The sequence below is a fragment of the Pituophis catenifer genome, unplaced genomic scaffold (genome assembly GCF_029215685.1).
Source record: "Pituophis catenifer annectens isolate HBS135680 unplaced genomic scaffold, rPitCat1.0.hap2 SCAF_1, whole genome shotgun sequence".
Lineage (NCBI taxonomy): Eukaryota > Metazoa > Chordata > Lepidosauria > Squamata > Colubridae > Pituophis > Pituophis catenifer.
This window is the reverse complement of record NW_027256881.1, coordinates 339,191,233-339,207,465: the sequence shown is the minus strand read 5'-3', so window position 1 is coordinate 339,207,465 and position 16,233 is coordinate 339,191,233. Positions and strand designations below refer to the sequence as shown.

The 16,233-nt window shown below is 50.5% G+C and overlaps 1 protein-coding gene across 1 annotated transcript; it reads left to right on the top strand.

Annotated features, from left to right (window-relative positions):
* Positions 1 to 3,496: 3,496 nt before the first annotated feature.
* On the top strand, positions 3,497 to 13,623 carry LOC139317254 (cytochrome P450 2G1-like). The gene is made up of 9 exons (XM_070944278.1): positions 3,497 to 3,676; positions 6,527 to 6,689; positions 6,778 to 6,927; positions 9,012 to 9,172; positions 9,537 to 9,713; positions 10,617 to 10,758; positions 11,105 to 11,292; positions 12,242 to 12,383; positions 12,706 to 13,623. The coding sequence occupies exons 1-9, from the start codon at positions 3,497 to 3,499 to the stop codon at positions 12,885 to 12,887; spliced, it is 1,485 nt and encodes a 494-aa protein (XP_070800379.1). The 3' UTR covers positions 12,888 to 13,623.
* Positions 13,624 to 16,233: the final 2,610 nt, after the last annotated feature.

Genomic DNA, 16,233 nt, shown 5'->3' with positions numbered 1-16,233 from the left:
TAAATTAGGCGGGGGGCTGTCACCTATAAAGATATTCTGAATGAGAGAGGAGAACTGAAAGCGAGAAATATTTTAAAGGAAGAAGGAATTGAATTGGAATGGTGGGCATACCTTCAAATACAATCTAAATTTAGCAAAGACAAAAAGGAATGGGGCATAAAGCAAGAATTATAAGAATTAGATAAGATTCTATTAAGTAGGGAGGGCAAGACCATAAGTAAATTATATTGCTATTTATTGGAACAAGATACGATCGAGGAACAAGTCAAAGAAACAATGATAATTTGGAGTCAATATTTTGGTCATGGTATTGATTTGGACAATTGGCAGATTCTATGGGAAAAAAACTTAAAAATCACATTAGCAACTTCATATAAGGAAAATTTATATAAGATGTTCTATAGGTGGCACCTCCCCCCCCCCCAAGATTAGCATGAATTAATAAGGGAAATTCTTTGGCATGCTGGAAATGTGAGGTGGCCTCGGGGAATTTCTACCATATGTGGTGGGAATGCCCAAAGGCAAAAAAATATTGGAATCTAATAAAGAGTTGGTTGGAAGAAATTTTGTTAATAAATATAGAAGTCAAACTGGAACTTTTCCTTTTGGGAATGACAGAGGGTAAATACAAGAAGGACATAAATTATCTACTACTGCATACACTTACAGCGGCACCGATAACTTTTGCTCAGAAGTGGAAGGAGAAAGATACCCCAACTGAAGAGGAAATACTACTAAAAATTTTCAACTGCGCAGAAATGGATAAACTCACCTTGGAACTCAAGGATAAAAGCGAAACATCGTGCTATAAAATCTGGATAAAATTCTACGAATGGTTAGACAAAAGGAGGATAGCCGAGACAAATGTTTAGTGTTAGACTAGAAATATATAAGTTATTATAGTTAAATGAAGTGAATTGTATGGATAGGTACATATATGTATAGATATGTATAATTGTATAGAAATAAGGTATGAATTATTATTATATTATGTTTAAATAACGTATAAGGTTTAAGAAACATATTAGCATATTATTATGAGTATATTATGTTTTAGTTTAGTGTTGGAAGATGCTTGGGACCAGTGATGTCATATCTTTGTCCAATGTTTTTAATTTTGAATTATTAATGAAAAACTTTTTAAAAAATGGGTGGTAGGGGTGGTGGCTACTCTAGGTTATAGAATTGCTTCCCAAAACAACTTTGTGTGCCATGCTTTTTGGGGAAGGGGGTGCTGGACAGGCTTCCCTCTGCCAGCCGAAGAGTCTTGGCAACGTTCCCCAAGGAAAGCAAACCATTTTGCCAGCCCCGTTAAGGCTTCTTTTAGCTTAGAAAAGTGTTCTCTAATCTCGGTTTGTGTGGCTCCTTGGGAAACACGCGATCTGCTTGATCAGAAGGCGATTCTGCCAAATCGGAGATACGATGCCCAAGAGGGGAAAATTCCTTTCCCAGGCTTCACGTAGGTGTGAATGCCTAAATGGAAGCCGAAGAAGAAGAAGAAAGGAAAGACCCAGATTGGATCCCGAAAGAAGACATAACCCGGAGAATCTAGTCTAACAGTAACAAAGTTGGAAGGGAGCTGGCCCTGGTTGTACAGCTGGAGGCACGTGTGCATGCATTTGTGGCTGCTGTGGCATTTGTGCTGCAATATTGACATGGCCTGCTGGAGACCCAGTCATTTGCCTTTGCTGCATTTAGCGTTGTTGTGTTCCATCACCAGCACCACCAGGGGTTGAGTCTGCTTGAGTTTGGGCCTGTAGAGACACTTGTTGCATTGCAGCTTTCTCTAGTAAATTACTTTCACCAGCAGATGGTGCTGCACCTTTAGTTTCGGGCAGCTCAGATAATCTCTCTGCATACGTGGCACTTGGAACCTTAGAGTAGGAGTGATTATGTAAGACATGTGACGTGTGCACAGCTCTCTGTTCTGATTGGCCTGACACAAAATCCACCAGGGGGTGTGTCTTTGGCTCCAAAGAAGAAGCCAAAATGGCGTTTTTAGAGATTTTGAAGTCACGAGATTCTCCCTTATCTTGCTCAAGCATAGATAAAGCCATTTTTGCCTGGGATAGCTCATGTTCCTAAAACTTTATATGGTTATGATAGGCTTTTGTAGTTTGCTCATCCAGGGCGAGCTTACTGATAAGGATTCTTGGCAAGCTACGGAAAGTCTGATAGTCCAGAAATAATGAGCTCAGCTGGTAAATACAAAAACATCAGGACTTGGTGCTTTGTTACTTCTTTGTTTTTTGAGTGCCTCGGATATCTCAAATGTTGTTATCTCATTATTTAATATATCTTTACATTCCGCTGGGATTTTTGGCAGTCCTATTTTGTTCAATGATGGATCTAGCCCGATAACTCAAAGACAAATTCTAGTTTTCAATTGAATTCCTTTATTGAAGACCTAGGTGAATCCTAGGCCCTGTGGCACCAGAGGTCACTGACCTTAAACCTTCCTCTTTCAGGTATACATCTGGAACAACTGGAGTACCTCGTGGTGAGAGCTATTATACTCAGGAGGAGGGGCCAGGAGGTAAGGAGTGACTATGGGGGTGATGGGATATGTGATTAGTTAACCCCTGCAGAGCCAGGTGCCCAGGGTGGCAATACAGTTAGGCATTTACCCTGACATATTTTTTGCAGATATTGGAGTATCTTACCTTCCTCTATCTTTTCTTTATCCTCATACAGATTTTTTAAAAACTCATAGGCTATCTTTCTCTCCCCTCATTTTGGCATATTAATTCTCCCCCATCACAATATAGTTGACTAATCCGACTTTTTTCTTTTTGTTTTTTTAATTGAAACCAGCAACCAGCATCTTGGCTTATTTGCATTCTTAAAAAAAAATTGTTTAATACTTTTTATTTGTTGTGCCATACTTTCCACTTCAATAATATTCCATTTATGTTTGATTGTATCTATTTGTTGTTTCAACTCCCGTTTTCTTGGTTCAGACCCATCTGGTCCTAAAGGGGAGCCTCTGGGCTCTTGCTCTGCAAGTCGAGGCTTTATAAATCTTTTAAATCAATATCAATCAATCCCCAGCAAACCTTGCACTGCCCAGAGGAACTGCCTGGTCCCCATCCCCAGGCCTGCCACTGTCTCTCTCTCCTCCCGGGTCTCTGGGTGCAGCTGCTGGAGCCCCCAGTGGGCCCTTGCTTGAGCTGGCCTGGGAGGTGATGGCTCCTGAGTCTTGGAGAGGCAGAGGGAGGCTCCCAATGCCAGGACCGTCCCTGGGCAGGAATGCAGCCATGCCTGTGGGCACCAGGCGATAAGGCATGGCATCAGCACTTTGCAGAGATATGACTCATGAATTCTAGGTCATGGGTTACAAAAAACAATAAAAACTTTCTTTCTGATTTGGCACCGGTTTCAGTGATTAAGAATTTGATATATTTACCTGGTGCTCTTACATAACCCAGAAGTGGTGCCAAACCCAGCCGCAGTTAAATGCCCGCAACCCCACCAAGCCTGCATAGAGGCTGACACCATGGAGCTGGCAAGTGCAGTCTCCCTCTTCTTGGTCGCCTACCTCTCCTGCCTCGTCCTGATGTTCGTCCGGAGGAAGTCCTCTGCCAGGGGCCGGCTGCCTCCTGGACCCTCTCCTCTGCCTCTGGTTGGGAACTTCTTGCAGATGAAGGCATTCAAAACCTTGTCCTCCCTCCTCAAGGTAAGTCCACCTCTCTTGCCCAGGGGAAGCCCCAGAGATGTTCTCCCCTCGTCCACTTCCACCTGGCCTCTTGGGTCTCCTCAGCCAGTGCCCTGGGTCTTCCTTCTCCACGATCCCAAACGTTCCCCGCCATCTCTTTCCAGCACCACCTTCCTTGTAGCTTCCGTGAGATGACTAGGTGGCTCAGTGGCTTGACAAGACGCGTGACTAGGTGGCTCAGTGGCTAAGACACTGAGCTTGCCACTCAGAAATGTCGGTGGTTTGAATCCCAATATAGGTTTCCTGCGTCAGCAGGGGGTTGGACTGGATGACCTCCAAGGTCCCTTCCAACTCTCTTACTGTTAGACTAGACTCTTCGGGCTGAGTCTTCTTTCGGGATCCAATCTGGGTCTTTCCTTTCTTCTTCTTCTTCTTCTTCGGCTTCCATTTAGGCATTCACACCTAAGTGAAGCCTGGGAAAGGAATTTTCCCCCCTTGGCCATCGTATCTCGGATTTGGAGGAATCGCCTTCTGATCAAGCAGATCGCGTGTTTCCTGAGGAGCCACACAAACCGAGATTAGAGAACACTTTTCTAGGCTAAAGGAAGCCTTGATGCGGCTGGGAAAATGGTTTGCTTTCCTTGGGGAACGTTGTCAAGACTATTCGGCTGGCAGGCTGGCAGAGGGAAGCCTTTCCAGCGCCCCCCCCAAAAGCATGGCACACAAAATTGTTTTGGGGAGCAATTCTATAACCTAGAGTAGCCACCAGCCCTACCACCCATCTTTAATTAGTCTAGGGTCTGGAATATTAACAATGAAACATTAGGAAATGCAAATATCTCCTTTCCTAAGCTACATGCCTGAAGAATGCCAATGCTGCCACCGTTGTCAAAAAGATCCCACAGGGCCAATTTCTAGAATTGTGGAAGCTTTGTTTCCAGTATTTTAGGTGTGTGTGTGTGTGTGTTTAGAGTTAGGGTTCTGCCTTGGTGTGATTTCAGGGCATTGTGCAATTTTTCTTTGGACTAAGGGGTACACACAGTGGTGAAATCCATATTTTTTTTACTACCGGTTCTGTGGGTGTGGCTTGGTGGGCATGGAAGGGGAAGGTTACTGCAAAATCTCCATTCCCTCCCCACTCTGGGGCCAGCCAGAGATGGTATTTGCCAGTTCTCCGAACTACTCAAAATTTCCACTACCAGTTCTCCAGAAGCTGTCAGAACCTCCTGGATTTCACCCCTGGGTACACAGTGTGTTATGCTACAGGATGAATACAGGAATACAGGAATGTTAATTTAATATTAATTTTCCTATTCCCAAGATCAGAACTGGTTCATGAGGCAGATCTTCTGGCATTAAGATTGTATCTCCCGGCACCTTCAATGGCTGCACTATGTAAATCGCCAGGCGCTTGAGCAACTAACGGCTCTGCGCCTGTCCATCATAAAACAGTCCTGCCAGCTGAATGACTCTCGGTCATTCAGTCCAAGGCAAAAGTGAAGCGGCCCCTCCTTGTTGCTGTCCTTCAAAGGGCGGTGGAGGCTCTTTTCCACAGCAGAGAACCTCTGATTACGTTCCAAGAATTTCTACCAATCCAGTGACCAGATGTTCTGTTGGTTTTATGCAATTTGTGGCGGACGGAAGAGCTCGGAAGCAAAGTCCAAGGAAGCTTGGATGCATGCCAACCCTTTCAAGTTTCCACATGGATGGCACTGAGGGTCAGCCTCTGGCAAGGGCACCTCTTGGGCCGCCTTCTTCTTCGTCTGCCCTGCAGCCCTGGGAACCCTCTCAGTTCTCCAGCCGAGTTTGTCTTCAGGCTGCTCAGTGGCTAAGACGCTGAGCTTGCCGATCAAAGGTCGGCGGTTCGAATCCCTTGTAGAGGTCTCCTGTGTGAGCAAGGGGGTTGGGCTAGATGACCCCCAAGGTCCCTTCCAACTCTGTTACTGTTACTGACCTTCCTTGGCTTTCCGTGGTTACCCAATTGGTGAATTTGAGATGGGTGGTTCCAGGGGTGAAATCAGCAGGTTCCAAAGAACCGGTAGCAGAAATTTTGAGTAGTTCAGAGAACCGGCGAATACCACTTCTGTCTGGCCCCAGAGTGGGGTGGAAATGGGGATTTTGCAGTACCCTTCCCCCAGGAGTGGGGAGGGAATGGGGATTTTGCAGTATCCTTCTCCCAGGAGAGGGGAGGGAATGGGGATTTTGCAGTATCCTTTCCCCAAGAGAGGTGGGAATGATGATTTTGCAGTATCCTTCCCCAGGAGAGGGGAGGGAATGGAGATTTTGCAATATTCTTCCCCAGGAGTGGGGAGGGAATGGGGATTTTGCAGTATCCTTCCCCCAGGAGAGGGGAGGGAATGGGGATTTTGCAGAATCCTTCCCCCAAGAGTGGGGGAAGGATATTGCAAAATCTCCATTCCCACCCCACTCTGGGACCAGCCAGAGGTGGTATTTGCTGGTTCTCCGAACTACTCAAAATTTCCCTACCGGTTCTCCAGAACCTGTCAGAACCTGCTGGATTTCACCCCTGCTTATGACTCTTTTTCACAGTTATGGTCTTTGCAGCATCCTCATGATCACGTGATCAAAATTCGGACTGTTGGCAGCAGTTTCATACTTCTGATGGCTGCCGTGTCCCTGGGTCCCATCATCCCCTTTTGTGACCTGACAAGCAAAGTCAATGGGGAAGCCAGATTCACTTAACAACCGGGTTACTAACGACTGCAGCGATTCACTGAAGAACCGTGGCAAGAAAAAAATCGTAAAAGAGGCCAAAACTCACTTCACAAATATCTCACTTAACAACCGAAATGTTGGCCTCAATTGTAGTTGCAAGTTGTATTTCCATCTGTCCTTTTGGTTCCTGTGCAGCTGCGGGAAAAATACGGCCCCGTCTTCACGGTCTACTTTGGAAACCGCCCGATTGTGGTCTTGTGTGGCTACGAAGCAGTGAAGGAGGCCCTGATTGACAAGGCGGAAGAATTCTCCGGGAGGAAAACCAACCCTACCCTGCAGAAGACCTTCCAGAATTACGGTGAGGGCCCCAGGCTGGTGGGGCAGGAGCAGGCCAGGCTGCCCCCCCTTTCCTGGTCACGGGGCCCATTGCTCTCCTCTGTTCCCAGGGGTGGTCTTTGCCAATGAGGAGCGCTGGAAGCAGCTGCGCCGGTTCTCCCTAACCATCCTGAGGAATTTTGGAATGGGGAAGAAATCCATCGAGGAGAGGATTCAAGAGGAGGCCCAGTTTCTGCTGGAGGAATTTCAGAAGACCCAAAGTGAGGCTGGGGGAGGGGGAGAGGGGAGGGGAGGGGATGGTTTGAAAGGCCGCTGGACCTATTGACCGACCATCCAACCCAGTGGTGGGATTCAAATAATTTAGCAACCGGTTCTCTGCCCTAATGACCAGCTGGGTGGGCGTGGCCATGGTGGGCGTGGCCAGGGGTGTGACAGGCAGCACTCGGCCTCCTGCAGCCCCCTGGGAATGAAAACAGGCCACGTCCCATTTTGGGCCTAGGAGGCTTCCCAGGAGCGAAAATGGGCTGCGAGGGTGGGGGAACACACCACGCCCCCGTGCCCCATTTTTGGCCTAATAGGCCTCACTGTACTTACCTGCGAGCCAAAATGGGGTGTGTGGGGACTCCTGGAAGGGGTGGGGCGGGAAGGGGCGGGCCAGCCAACAATTTAACTACAGGTTTGCCCAAACTGGCCCGAACCGGCTGAATCCCACCATGGATCCAACCCATTGCAGCAATGCTGAGGTCAGATATTAAGATGTCCAGAACATAAACATAGAATCACAGGGCCGGAGGGGACCTGAGAGGCAGGAGACCTTGAGGAGGGGCTCGGACTAGGAAACCTCTGGTCCAGGAGATGCTTGGGCTGAAAAAGACCATCACGGAATGTGGTTTCTTTCTTTGCTGACTCAAACAGGCATCAGGCATCATTTCCTCTCTAAATAATTGCGTAGAGGGGAAGATAGGAACCACCCCACAGCAGGGGTGGGTTCTAAATTTTTTTTACTACTGGTTCCATGGGCGTGGCTTATTTTTGGGCGTGGTTTGATGGTCATGTGACAATTCTTTAGGACAGTGATGGCTAACCTTTTTGCCGTTGCGTGCCAAAAGGAGAGGGAGCACGGGGGGTCGCGCGCGTGTGTGCCCACACCCATAACTCAATGTGCCCTGCTCCCCTGCGCATGCATGCATGACCCCCTCACGCGACCCCCGCTTTTGGCATGCGATGACATGGTGGGGCCAAGTAGGCCTGTTTTTTGCCCTCCTCAGGCTCCAGAGTCTTTCTTGGAGCCTGGGGAGGGCAAAAACTGCCTTCCCCACCCCCTGGAGGCCCTCCAGAGGCCAGAAACAGCCGGTTTCCCAACTTCCAGTGGGCCTAGAAGGCTGAAAATCAGCTGGCTGGCACGTGCAAGCACGCTGGAGCTGAGCTAGGGCAACGCTCACGTGCCCACAGATATGGCTCCGCGTGCCCCCTGTGGCACACATGCCATAGGTTCGCCATCACGGCTTTAGGATTTAGCAGAGGTACTGGTCTACCAGGCTTTTAGCTGCTTGCAGAGCCGGTCCACCCATTTGTTTTTGGAGCGCACTGGTCTACCACCACACTGCCTTTTACCGCTGATCAGCTGTAGGGCGGCCCTTTGAAGCGCAGCAGCAAGAGTTTAAACAGTTTTTTTTCCTTCTAGCTGATCAGCTGGGACTTGGGAGGCAGCGAATAGATTGGGGGGGGGTGGCAGGCAGAGGTGGTATTTACTGGTTCTCCGAACTACTCAAAATTTCCACTACTGGTTCGCAAGAACTGGGGAGAACTGGTAGCAACCCACCACTGCCCCACACCCCTCCTAAAACAAATCTGGAGAAAATTGTTCACCTCTTTGGCCTAAGCCCGTGATGGTGAACCTATGGCACGTGGGCCCGAAGTGGCACGCAGAGCCATGTCGCCTGGCATGTGCGGCATCACCTGTTCCTCTTCCGGGTTTCTGGCGCACATGTGAGCGCGACGATCATTTGGCCTTTTTGCATGCAGCAGTGCCAGAAACTGGAAGACTTGGTCTCCTGTTTTCCTGCGTGAGCATGCGCACCATCCAGGTGATTGTTGAGAGTGCATGCAGACCAGAAACTCGGAAGAGTAGCTGGCTGAAACCGGAAGTTTAGCAGCTGAAACCGGAAGGTCATTTTTGGGCATGCGCATGTGCCCTGGGCAGTTCGTCTTCCGGGTTGCGGTCCAGATACGCGCATGCTCCCTTTTGGGCACTTGGCGACAAAAAGGTTCGCCATTGCTGGCTAAGCGGTTCCTACGACACGTTGACCTTCCCTTCCTTCTCTCTTTCTCCCTCCGCCCACAGAGAAGCCCTTCAACCCCATCTTCTTCCTCAGCTGCGCCGTGTCCAACGTCATCTGTTCGATCATCTTCGGCGATCGCTTCGATTACAAAGACAAGGAATTTCTGGCTCTCATGAAGATGATGAACGACAGCTTTCGTCAGATGAGCAACAGCTGGGCTCAGGTAGGTCCACACAGGTCCTCGCCTCTCTTCAGCAAAATGGGAGGATCCGAGACTGCTCCTCCCTCGGACAATCTGGCACTATCCGAAAACACTGGGCAGCTGCCGTGGCTTGGGAGGAGGAGAACTCTGGTCCAAGACCCAAGGGGCAGCCAGGAGGGAGGAAAGGGCCCTTGAAAGAAAAAATCTCCAAGATTAGACTAGAATAACAGAGTTGGAAGGGACCTTGGAGGTCATCTAATCCAACCACCTACTCACGCAGGAGACCAGTACTAGGGATTCGAACTGCCGAACTGCCGACCTTTCTGATCGACAAGCTCAGTGTCTTAGCCACTGAGCCATATTCTTTTCCTCTCGTTTTCTGCAGTTCTACGATATCTACGCCAACCTCCTGAAATACTTCCCAGGGCCCCACACCAAGATCTCTGACATCCTGGAGGACATGAGGCTCTTCATTGCCAGGAGGGTGAAGAAGAACAAGGAGACCCTGGACCCCAACTCTCCCCGGGATTACATCGACTGCTTTCTCATCCAGATGGAGAAGGTAGGAGACGGGGAGGGAGCCCAGGATGATTTCCCCAGCTACAAAGCTGTGGGTGGGCACAGGGCAGTGGTGGAATTCAATTTTTTTTATTACCGGTTCTGCGTGGCTTGGTGGGTGTGGTGTGGTGTGGCTTGGTGGACGTGGCTTGGTGGGTGTAGCAGGGGAAGGATATTGCAAAATCCCCATTCCCTCTCCACTCCTGGGGAAGGATATTGCAAAATCCCCATTCCCTCCCCAGTCCTGGGGAAGGATATTGCAAAATCCCCATTCCCTCCCCACTCCTGGGGGGAAGGATATTGCAAAATGTCCATTCCCTCCCCACTCTGGGGCCAGCCAGAGGTGGTATTTGCCGGTTCTCTGAACTACTCAAAATTTCCACTACCGGTTCTCCAGAACCTGCTGAATAGCACCCCTGGCACAGGGGGCTTTGCCACAGGGCAAAAGATGCGGCTCCTTTCCTGCAGAGGGCACTGGGGCACTGGTGGAGATGGGGACAGAGACAGGTGAAGCTGGAAAGGGGCTGGCGGCAGAGACAGTCCGTCCCCTGGGAATCCCTTGGCCAGTCCAGCCACTCGCTAGGACCAAGGGGCCATTTCTGTTTTGGGGAAACCGGGCAGTGGTGGGTTGCCCCCGATTTGCACCGGTTCTATAGAACCGGTAGTAAACCCGGAGGGAGGCTCCGCCCACTGACCCCGACGTCATCAGAACGCTTCTCCGCATGCATGCGGCCCCGTTGCGAACTGGTAGTAAAGGTAAGTAGAACCCACCCCTGAAACCGGGCGCTTAGTCAGCCTCCAATCAGGGCTTGTCTCGCCTGGTGTGCTCCCCCCCCAACCCAGCTGGAAAGCCTCCTTCGAGCCCCCCCCGAGCTTCTCATGCACTTGGGTTCTACTTTGCCTTCAGGAGAAGGACAATCCAGACAGCGAATTCAACCAGAAGAACCTGGAGATGACCACGCTGAGCCTGTTTTTTGCTGGGACGGAGACAGTCAGCTCCACCCTGCGATACGGATTTCTGTTGCTGATGAAGTACCCTGAAGTGCAAGGTATTTTGGGGGTGTGTGTGATTCAGCCCCAACGCAGCATATGTCTCTAGCCCAGGAAGCAGACCCCCCCACACACCCCGAGTGCCACTGGGATCACTAGGCCAGCGAGAAGTTGCTGTGAGCTGCACAAATGCCCGGATTCAGCCTGAGAGCCACCCATGGAAGAGGTCAGACCAGAAGCTGTTGGGTGAAGGGGAGGGATGCCAGCCCCACGGCCCTTGAGAACAGCCCCCTGAGTAGGTGGAGACCCCTCCTGTCCAGTTCTTTGGGGCCCCCCAGCCGCTGATCCAGGTGCATCAGAGAGCGTGCAGTTGAAGCCACTAACTTTAAGGCCACATTTTGCCAGCAAAGATGCAGGAAGAAATCGACCATGTGATTGGCCAGAACCGGATCCCCAACATTGAAGACCGGAGCCAGATGCCCTACGTGGACGCGGTTATCCATGAAGTACAGCGGTTCAGTGACCTCATCCCCATGAACGTGGCCCATGCGGTCACCCGTGACACGGAATTCAGAGGCTACCTTATTCCGAAGGTCAGAGCCTTGGGGAGGGGGAGACTGGCCCAGGGGCATCGGGCTGGCATGTTGCCACCTGTTCTGACCTAGGCTCCCTTAATAAGCCGGAGGCAGGAATTACTGGCAAAGCCTCTTTTATTTACATGACTGTGAATTACGTTCATTCACAGTCAGCAAGTTTTGTCCAAATAGTTTTTCAAAGGAATATTTCTCAACACACCTAATCTCGTTTGACAAGCTGCCACAAGTTTCTAACCGCAGTACAAGACAAAACTTGGCACAGCGTGTCTCAGAGTCATGGAACGAACAAATTGTTTCCTGCGAAAGCCCCCTCCCTGTTCACTCCTCTTTTGTTTCCTATGGGAGGGGCCAATCACCTCCAAAATGTGGGTTTAGTCCCGAGTCGACTCTGCTTTCTCAGTTGTTCTTGTCTTCTGGCAGCTCTGTGCATACGCACACTGGGAACAGGCTCCAGCTGTTCCTCTGCCTCTCTGCTAACTCCCTCTCTGCCTCCGACGCAGAGCCCTCATCCAAGCTTTCCCCAGCCCCCAGGACTGGCCCATGTTCCTCCCCAACCTCCTCACTGTCCGACTCTGCTGCCAGCTCTGCTGGCCACTGATGGGCCACAACAAAACCCTGGGCACTGGCTGGACTGCCCAGCAGGATCGGGCAGAGAGATCAAGGGGCTGAGGAGGGCTGGCCACGAGGCAGGAACCCCGGCTGGAGAGTTCTAATGGCCCAAAGGCAGTGCCCCCTCTCCTCCCACCCAGCCGGCCAGGTGCGATGAGAGGAGGGTGTCGATGGGGTCCCAAAGGATCCGCAGGACAGAAGGTACTCGGCACGTGTCCAAACCGGCCACCGCTCTGTCACTGCAAAAAAGGAGATCGTCTCTTGGCTGCCTTCCCCAGATCACTTGGGCGTTTTGTGCCAGCTAGGCGAAAGAACCTCTGCCCCTTCTCTTCCTCAGGGCACAGAAGTCTTTCCCGTGCTCAGCACCGTCTTGCATGACGGCACCAAATTTAAAAGCCCTGAAGGGTTCCACCCCGAGAACTTCCTGGATGAGAAGGGGTGCCTGAAGAGGAATGATGCCTTTGTCCCCTTCTCCGCAGGTACAGCCACACCGAGCCCACCTTCCCCCCACCACACCCTCCCAGGCCAGGCTTCTTGGCTGTCCTTGGGATTTTTCCTTTTACAGGCGGCTTTTCCGGTTTCCATACCAAGCTGGCATTGGGGGCTTCCTTGGCATTTCTTACGCATGCTGGACGCCCCTTTGGCCCCGCTGGCAACTCAGGAACCCAGGTGGCCCTCTAGGCAGCGGCCCTGCCTTTCCCAGAGTGTGCTGAGCAGTTCCTGGCCATCCAGCTTCCGGCCAGGAAATGGCTTGGACCTGCCCGGAGGCTCTAAGCCACTTCTCCCGGTCTCTCCTCGCAGGGAAACGCATCTGCCTGGGGGAAGGCCTGGCCCGGATGGAGCTCTTCCTCTTCTTCACCACCATCCTACAGCGGTTCCAGCTGAAGCCCGTGGTGGAGCCCAAGGACATCGACCTGACACCCCAGGAATTCGGCTTTGCCACCATCCCACCCTTGTACGAGCTCTCGGTCATCCCCCGCTGAGAGGAGGGAGCCATGCGGGCGGGCGAGTGTGCCCTGCCTCTGGACTCCTGTGCTTTTGCACCAGCTGGGCTTTCAGCAAGAGCTGCACGCAGTGGTGAAATGTAAAATTTGTTACTACCAGTGATGTGGGCGTGGCTTGGTGGGGATGTAATATGACTGAGTGGGCATAGCCAACTTTTTTTTTTTTTTACTTTTAAAATCATTTTTTCTACAATCTCTTCGGCAGAAGAGGTTGTAGAAAAAATGCTTTTAAAGCCTCTGATGATCCCAGCTAAGCCGTGCCATCATCAGAGGCTTTTTTTTTTTTACTCTTAAAAGCATTTTTTCTACAATCTCTTCGGCTGAAGAGGTTGTAAAAAAATGCTTTTAAAGCCTCTGATGATCCCAGCTGACTTCCCTGATTGGCAGAAGCTTTATTTCCTTTTAAAAACATTTTTTCTATAACCTCTTCGGCCAAAGAGGTTGTAGAAAAAATGCTTTTAAAAATTAAAAAAAGCCTCTGACGATTGCGCGGCTCAGCTGGGCAATGGGGGGGAGAGAGGAATTTTTGCTACCAGTTCTCCGAACCACCCGCCTCCATCGCTACCAGATCGGGCGACCCGGTCCAAACCGGGAGCATTTCACCCCTGACTGCACGGCCCCCTTCTCTGCACCCCACCCGGGGCCAGGATCTCTGAGGGGGATGGGAAAAAATACCTCTTCCAGGTGTTTGCCTTGAAAATATAAAGCTTTGCGAGGATGCAGATGATCTGAACTGGTGCAGCCCTGGTTTCTTCTAAGCTCTCTCTCTCTCTCTCTCTCTCTCTCTGTGTGTGTGTGTGTGTGTGTGTGTGTGTGTGTGTGTGTGTGAGGGCTTGTTTCCTGGTTGTTATTGTGCCCCAACACAATCACTGGGGTAAATCTATGAGAGGGGCCAATCACCTCCAAGGTGGCCTACGTGATGTTGCTTCAAAAGAGCAAAGCAAAAGAAGTATGAGAGAGCAAAAGCCAGAGAAACGGTCATCTGCCCAGCACGTTGCCATAAAAAGCCACAGGATCCCCTTGCCTCACCCCCACCCCTGGCCTGTCCCGGATCCGATGGCCCCGAATGTGACACTCAGGAAGTCCATGCCCCCTGTAAGTGGACTCCCTCTCGCTCAGGCCGTGAGCTTTGTGGGGTGAGGAAAGGGCTGGACAAAAGACCAGGGATCCTTCACCCCTGTTTCTTGGGCTAGTAGAACAACTGGTCTGCATTGTCTGGGGCTTCCTTCAGCCATCTTGGAGGGCTGGAGAAGAATGGCTACCAGGCAGCACCTGTGCGCACCAAGTCAGATACTTGGGCCAGATTCTGGGCCAATTCCAGGACAGGCCCATCAGTGCCAGCTGAGCTGGAGCAACTCTCTGGGCAGAACAAGAAGATCCAGATGGACTGGCCGAGTTTCAGCGGGATCTGGAACATATGCTGATGGGTTTCAGCCATCTGAAGGGAAAGCAGCTCACCCAGAAATGAGAGGACCCCCAAAGCAGCAACACCTTTGCCAAACCACAGTTCCCAGGCTGCCTTCACACAAGGTGCCTGTCGGTGGTGAAATCTGAACCGGTTTACTACCGGTTTACCGTGGTCAGCCAGGCTAGCTGAAGCCCAGTTGCCAACTTCTGGGCAAGCCGAAGCCTTCAAAAACTTTAGCAAGCAGTTCTCTGCCCTGTGGCCTAGTCGGAATCCTGCACCACAGCTGGGGGTGGGGGCGTTTTTTTCCCTCCCTGGGCTCTGGAGGCTTTCTTCGAGCCCCCGGGAGGGCGAAAACAGCCTCCCCAGGCTCTGGGAAGCCGGAAAGCCCACTCCTCAGTGGTGGGTTTCAAAAATTTTTACTACCGGTTCTGTGGGTGTGGCTTAGTGGGCGTGGCAAGGCTTGGTGGGTGTCCTTGGTAGGTGTGGCAGGGGAAGGATACTGTAAAATCTCCATTCCCACCCCACTCCAGGGGAAGGATACTGCAAAATCCCCATTTCCTCCCAATCAGCTGGGACTTGGGAGGCAGAGAATAGATGGGGGCGGGGCCAGTCAGAATTTTTACTACCGGTTCTCCGAACTACTCAAAATTTCCACTACCGGTTCTCCAGAATTGATCAGAACCTGCTGAAACCCACCTCTGCCACCCCTGCTTCCCATGCTTGGGACACTTTTGCAGTTGGAGAGCAGCTATTTTAAAGAGAGTCTTGTCTCTATTCTGTCTCCTGGGCTGTGAGCCACTGAACCCCCTCCCCCAATCCTCCTGGCTCCTCCAGGCCCTTTAGACAGACTCAGGGTCCCCCTGGTGAGCTCAGCAAAGCCTGGCCTGCGAAGGGAGAGAGCTTTGCATAAGCTGAATTTCGATCATGTGACTTATGGGGGGGGGTGCTGAAACAAGTTTTAAATGTGAGGACCAGGTTTGGGACAATTTTTTTCGGTGCCATTATAATTTTGAATGGTCACTAAACGAACGGTTGCAATTCAAGGACCACCTGTAATGCAAATTTCTGGCAGAGTTTGCAGAACTGAAGGAGCTTCTTGGATGAGAAGCGAAACGTCTTCAAGGAAAAACAAAATCCGGTTGCCTTTTGAAAAAGCATTTTTGTGACAACCACGACCTGGATGATTGTGAATCTCCACGGACACTAAGCCATGATGTGATTTTTTTTTTTTTCTGTAGGAGCCCAGCTGTCCATTTTAGGGGCAAAAAAAGCCTTTGGTAAGTTTTACTAAGTGAGTAAAAACTTTAAAATAAACGTACAGTGCTGCATTAACAGAAATGTCAATTGCAAATAGGCTGCGATTGACACCCTTAGAATTCCACAGTAGATTTAGCAAAAATCATCTAGAGAGGTTGCATTTAAAATCCTGCATAGATAAGCCCACAGGCACTTTGATGGGGATGAAGCACCACAAAGCCCCAGCCTTTCAACACATTCTCCGCCTCTCCTTGCAAGGCACCTGCGCAGGTAATTCTTGTCTTAACAACCATTCTTTTACCAGCTGTTCCAAGTCACGGTGGCTCTGACAAAGGTGACTTAAGATCTGCCCTTAGGACCATTGTGTCAGGGTCTGCCCCTCAGGCACATCATCAGATTTCCAGCTCTTGACAACCTGCATGTATTTATGACGATTGCAGCATCCTAGGGTCACATGATCATAGCCTGAACTCATCCTTTCTGGTTTCTGACAACCAAAGTCAATGGGGGAAGCTGGATTCATTTAACGATTGTGTGATTCACTTAAAGGTAAAGTAGTGGAGATAAAGTGGAGGAATTACAGGCTGGGAGAGGAGGTAGCGATCCATTTTAGATCTCCCAAAATGAACCTTGTTTCTGCAGGCAAGACAAACAATTGAT

Bases quoted from the DNA above. Each gene is read 5' to 3' on its own strand.
- LOC139317254 (XM_070944278.1), top strand. From the start codon at position 3,497: ATGGAGCTGGCAAGTGCAGTCTCCCTCTTCTTGGTCGCCTACCTCTCC. The intron at 9,714-10,616 runs GTAGGAGACGGG...CTTTGCCTTCAG, and splicing joins TTCTCATCCAGATGGAGAAG to GAGAAGGACAATCCAGACAG. The intron at 10,759-11,104 runs GTATTTTGGGGG...ACATTTTGCCAG, and splicing joins GAAGTACCCTGAAGTGCAAG to CAAAGATGCAGGAAGAAATC.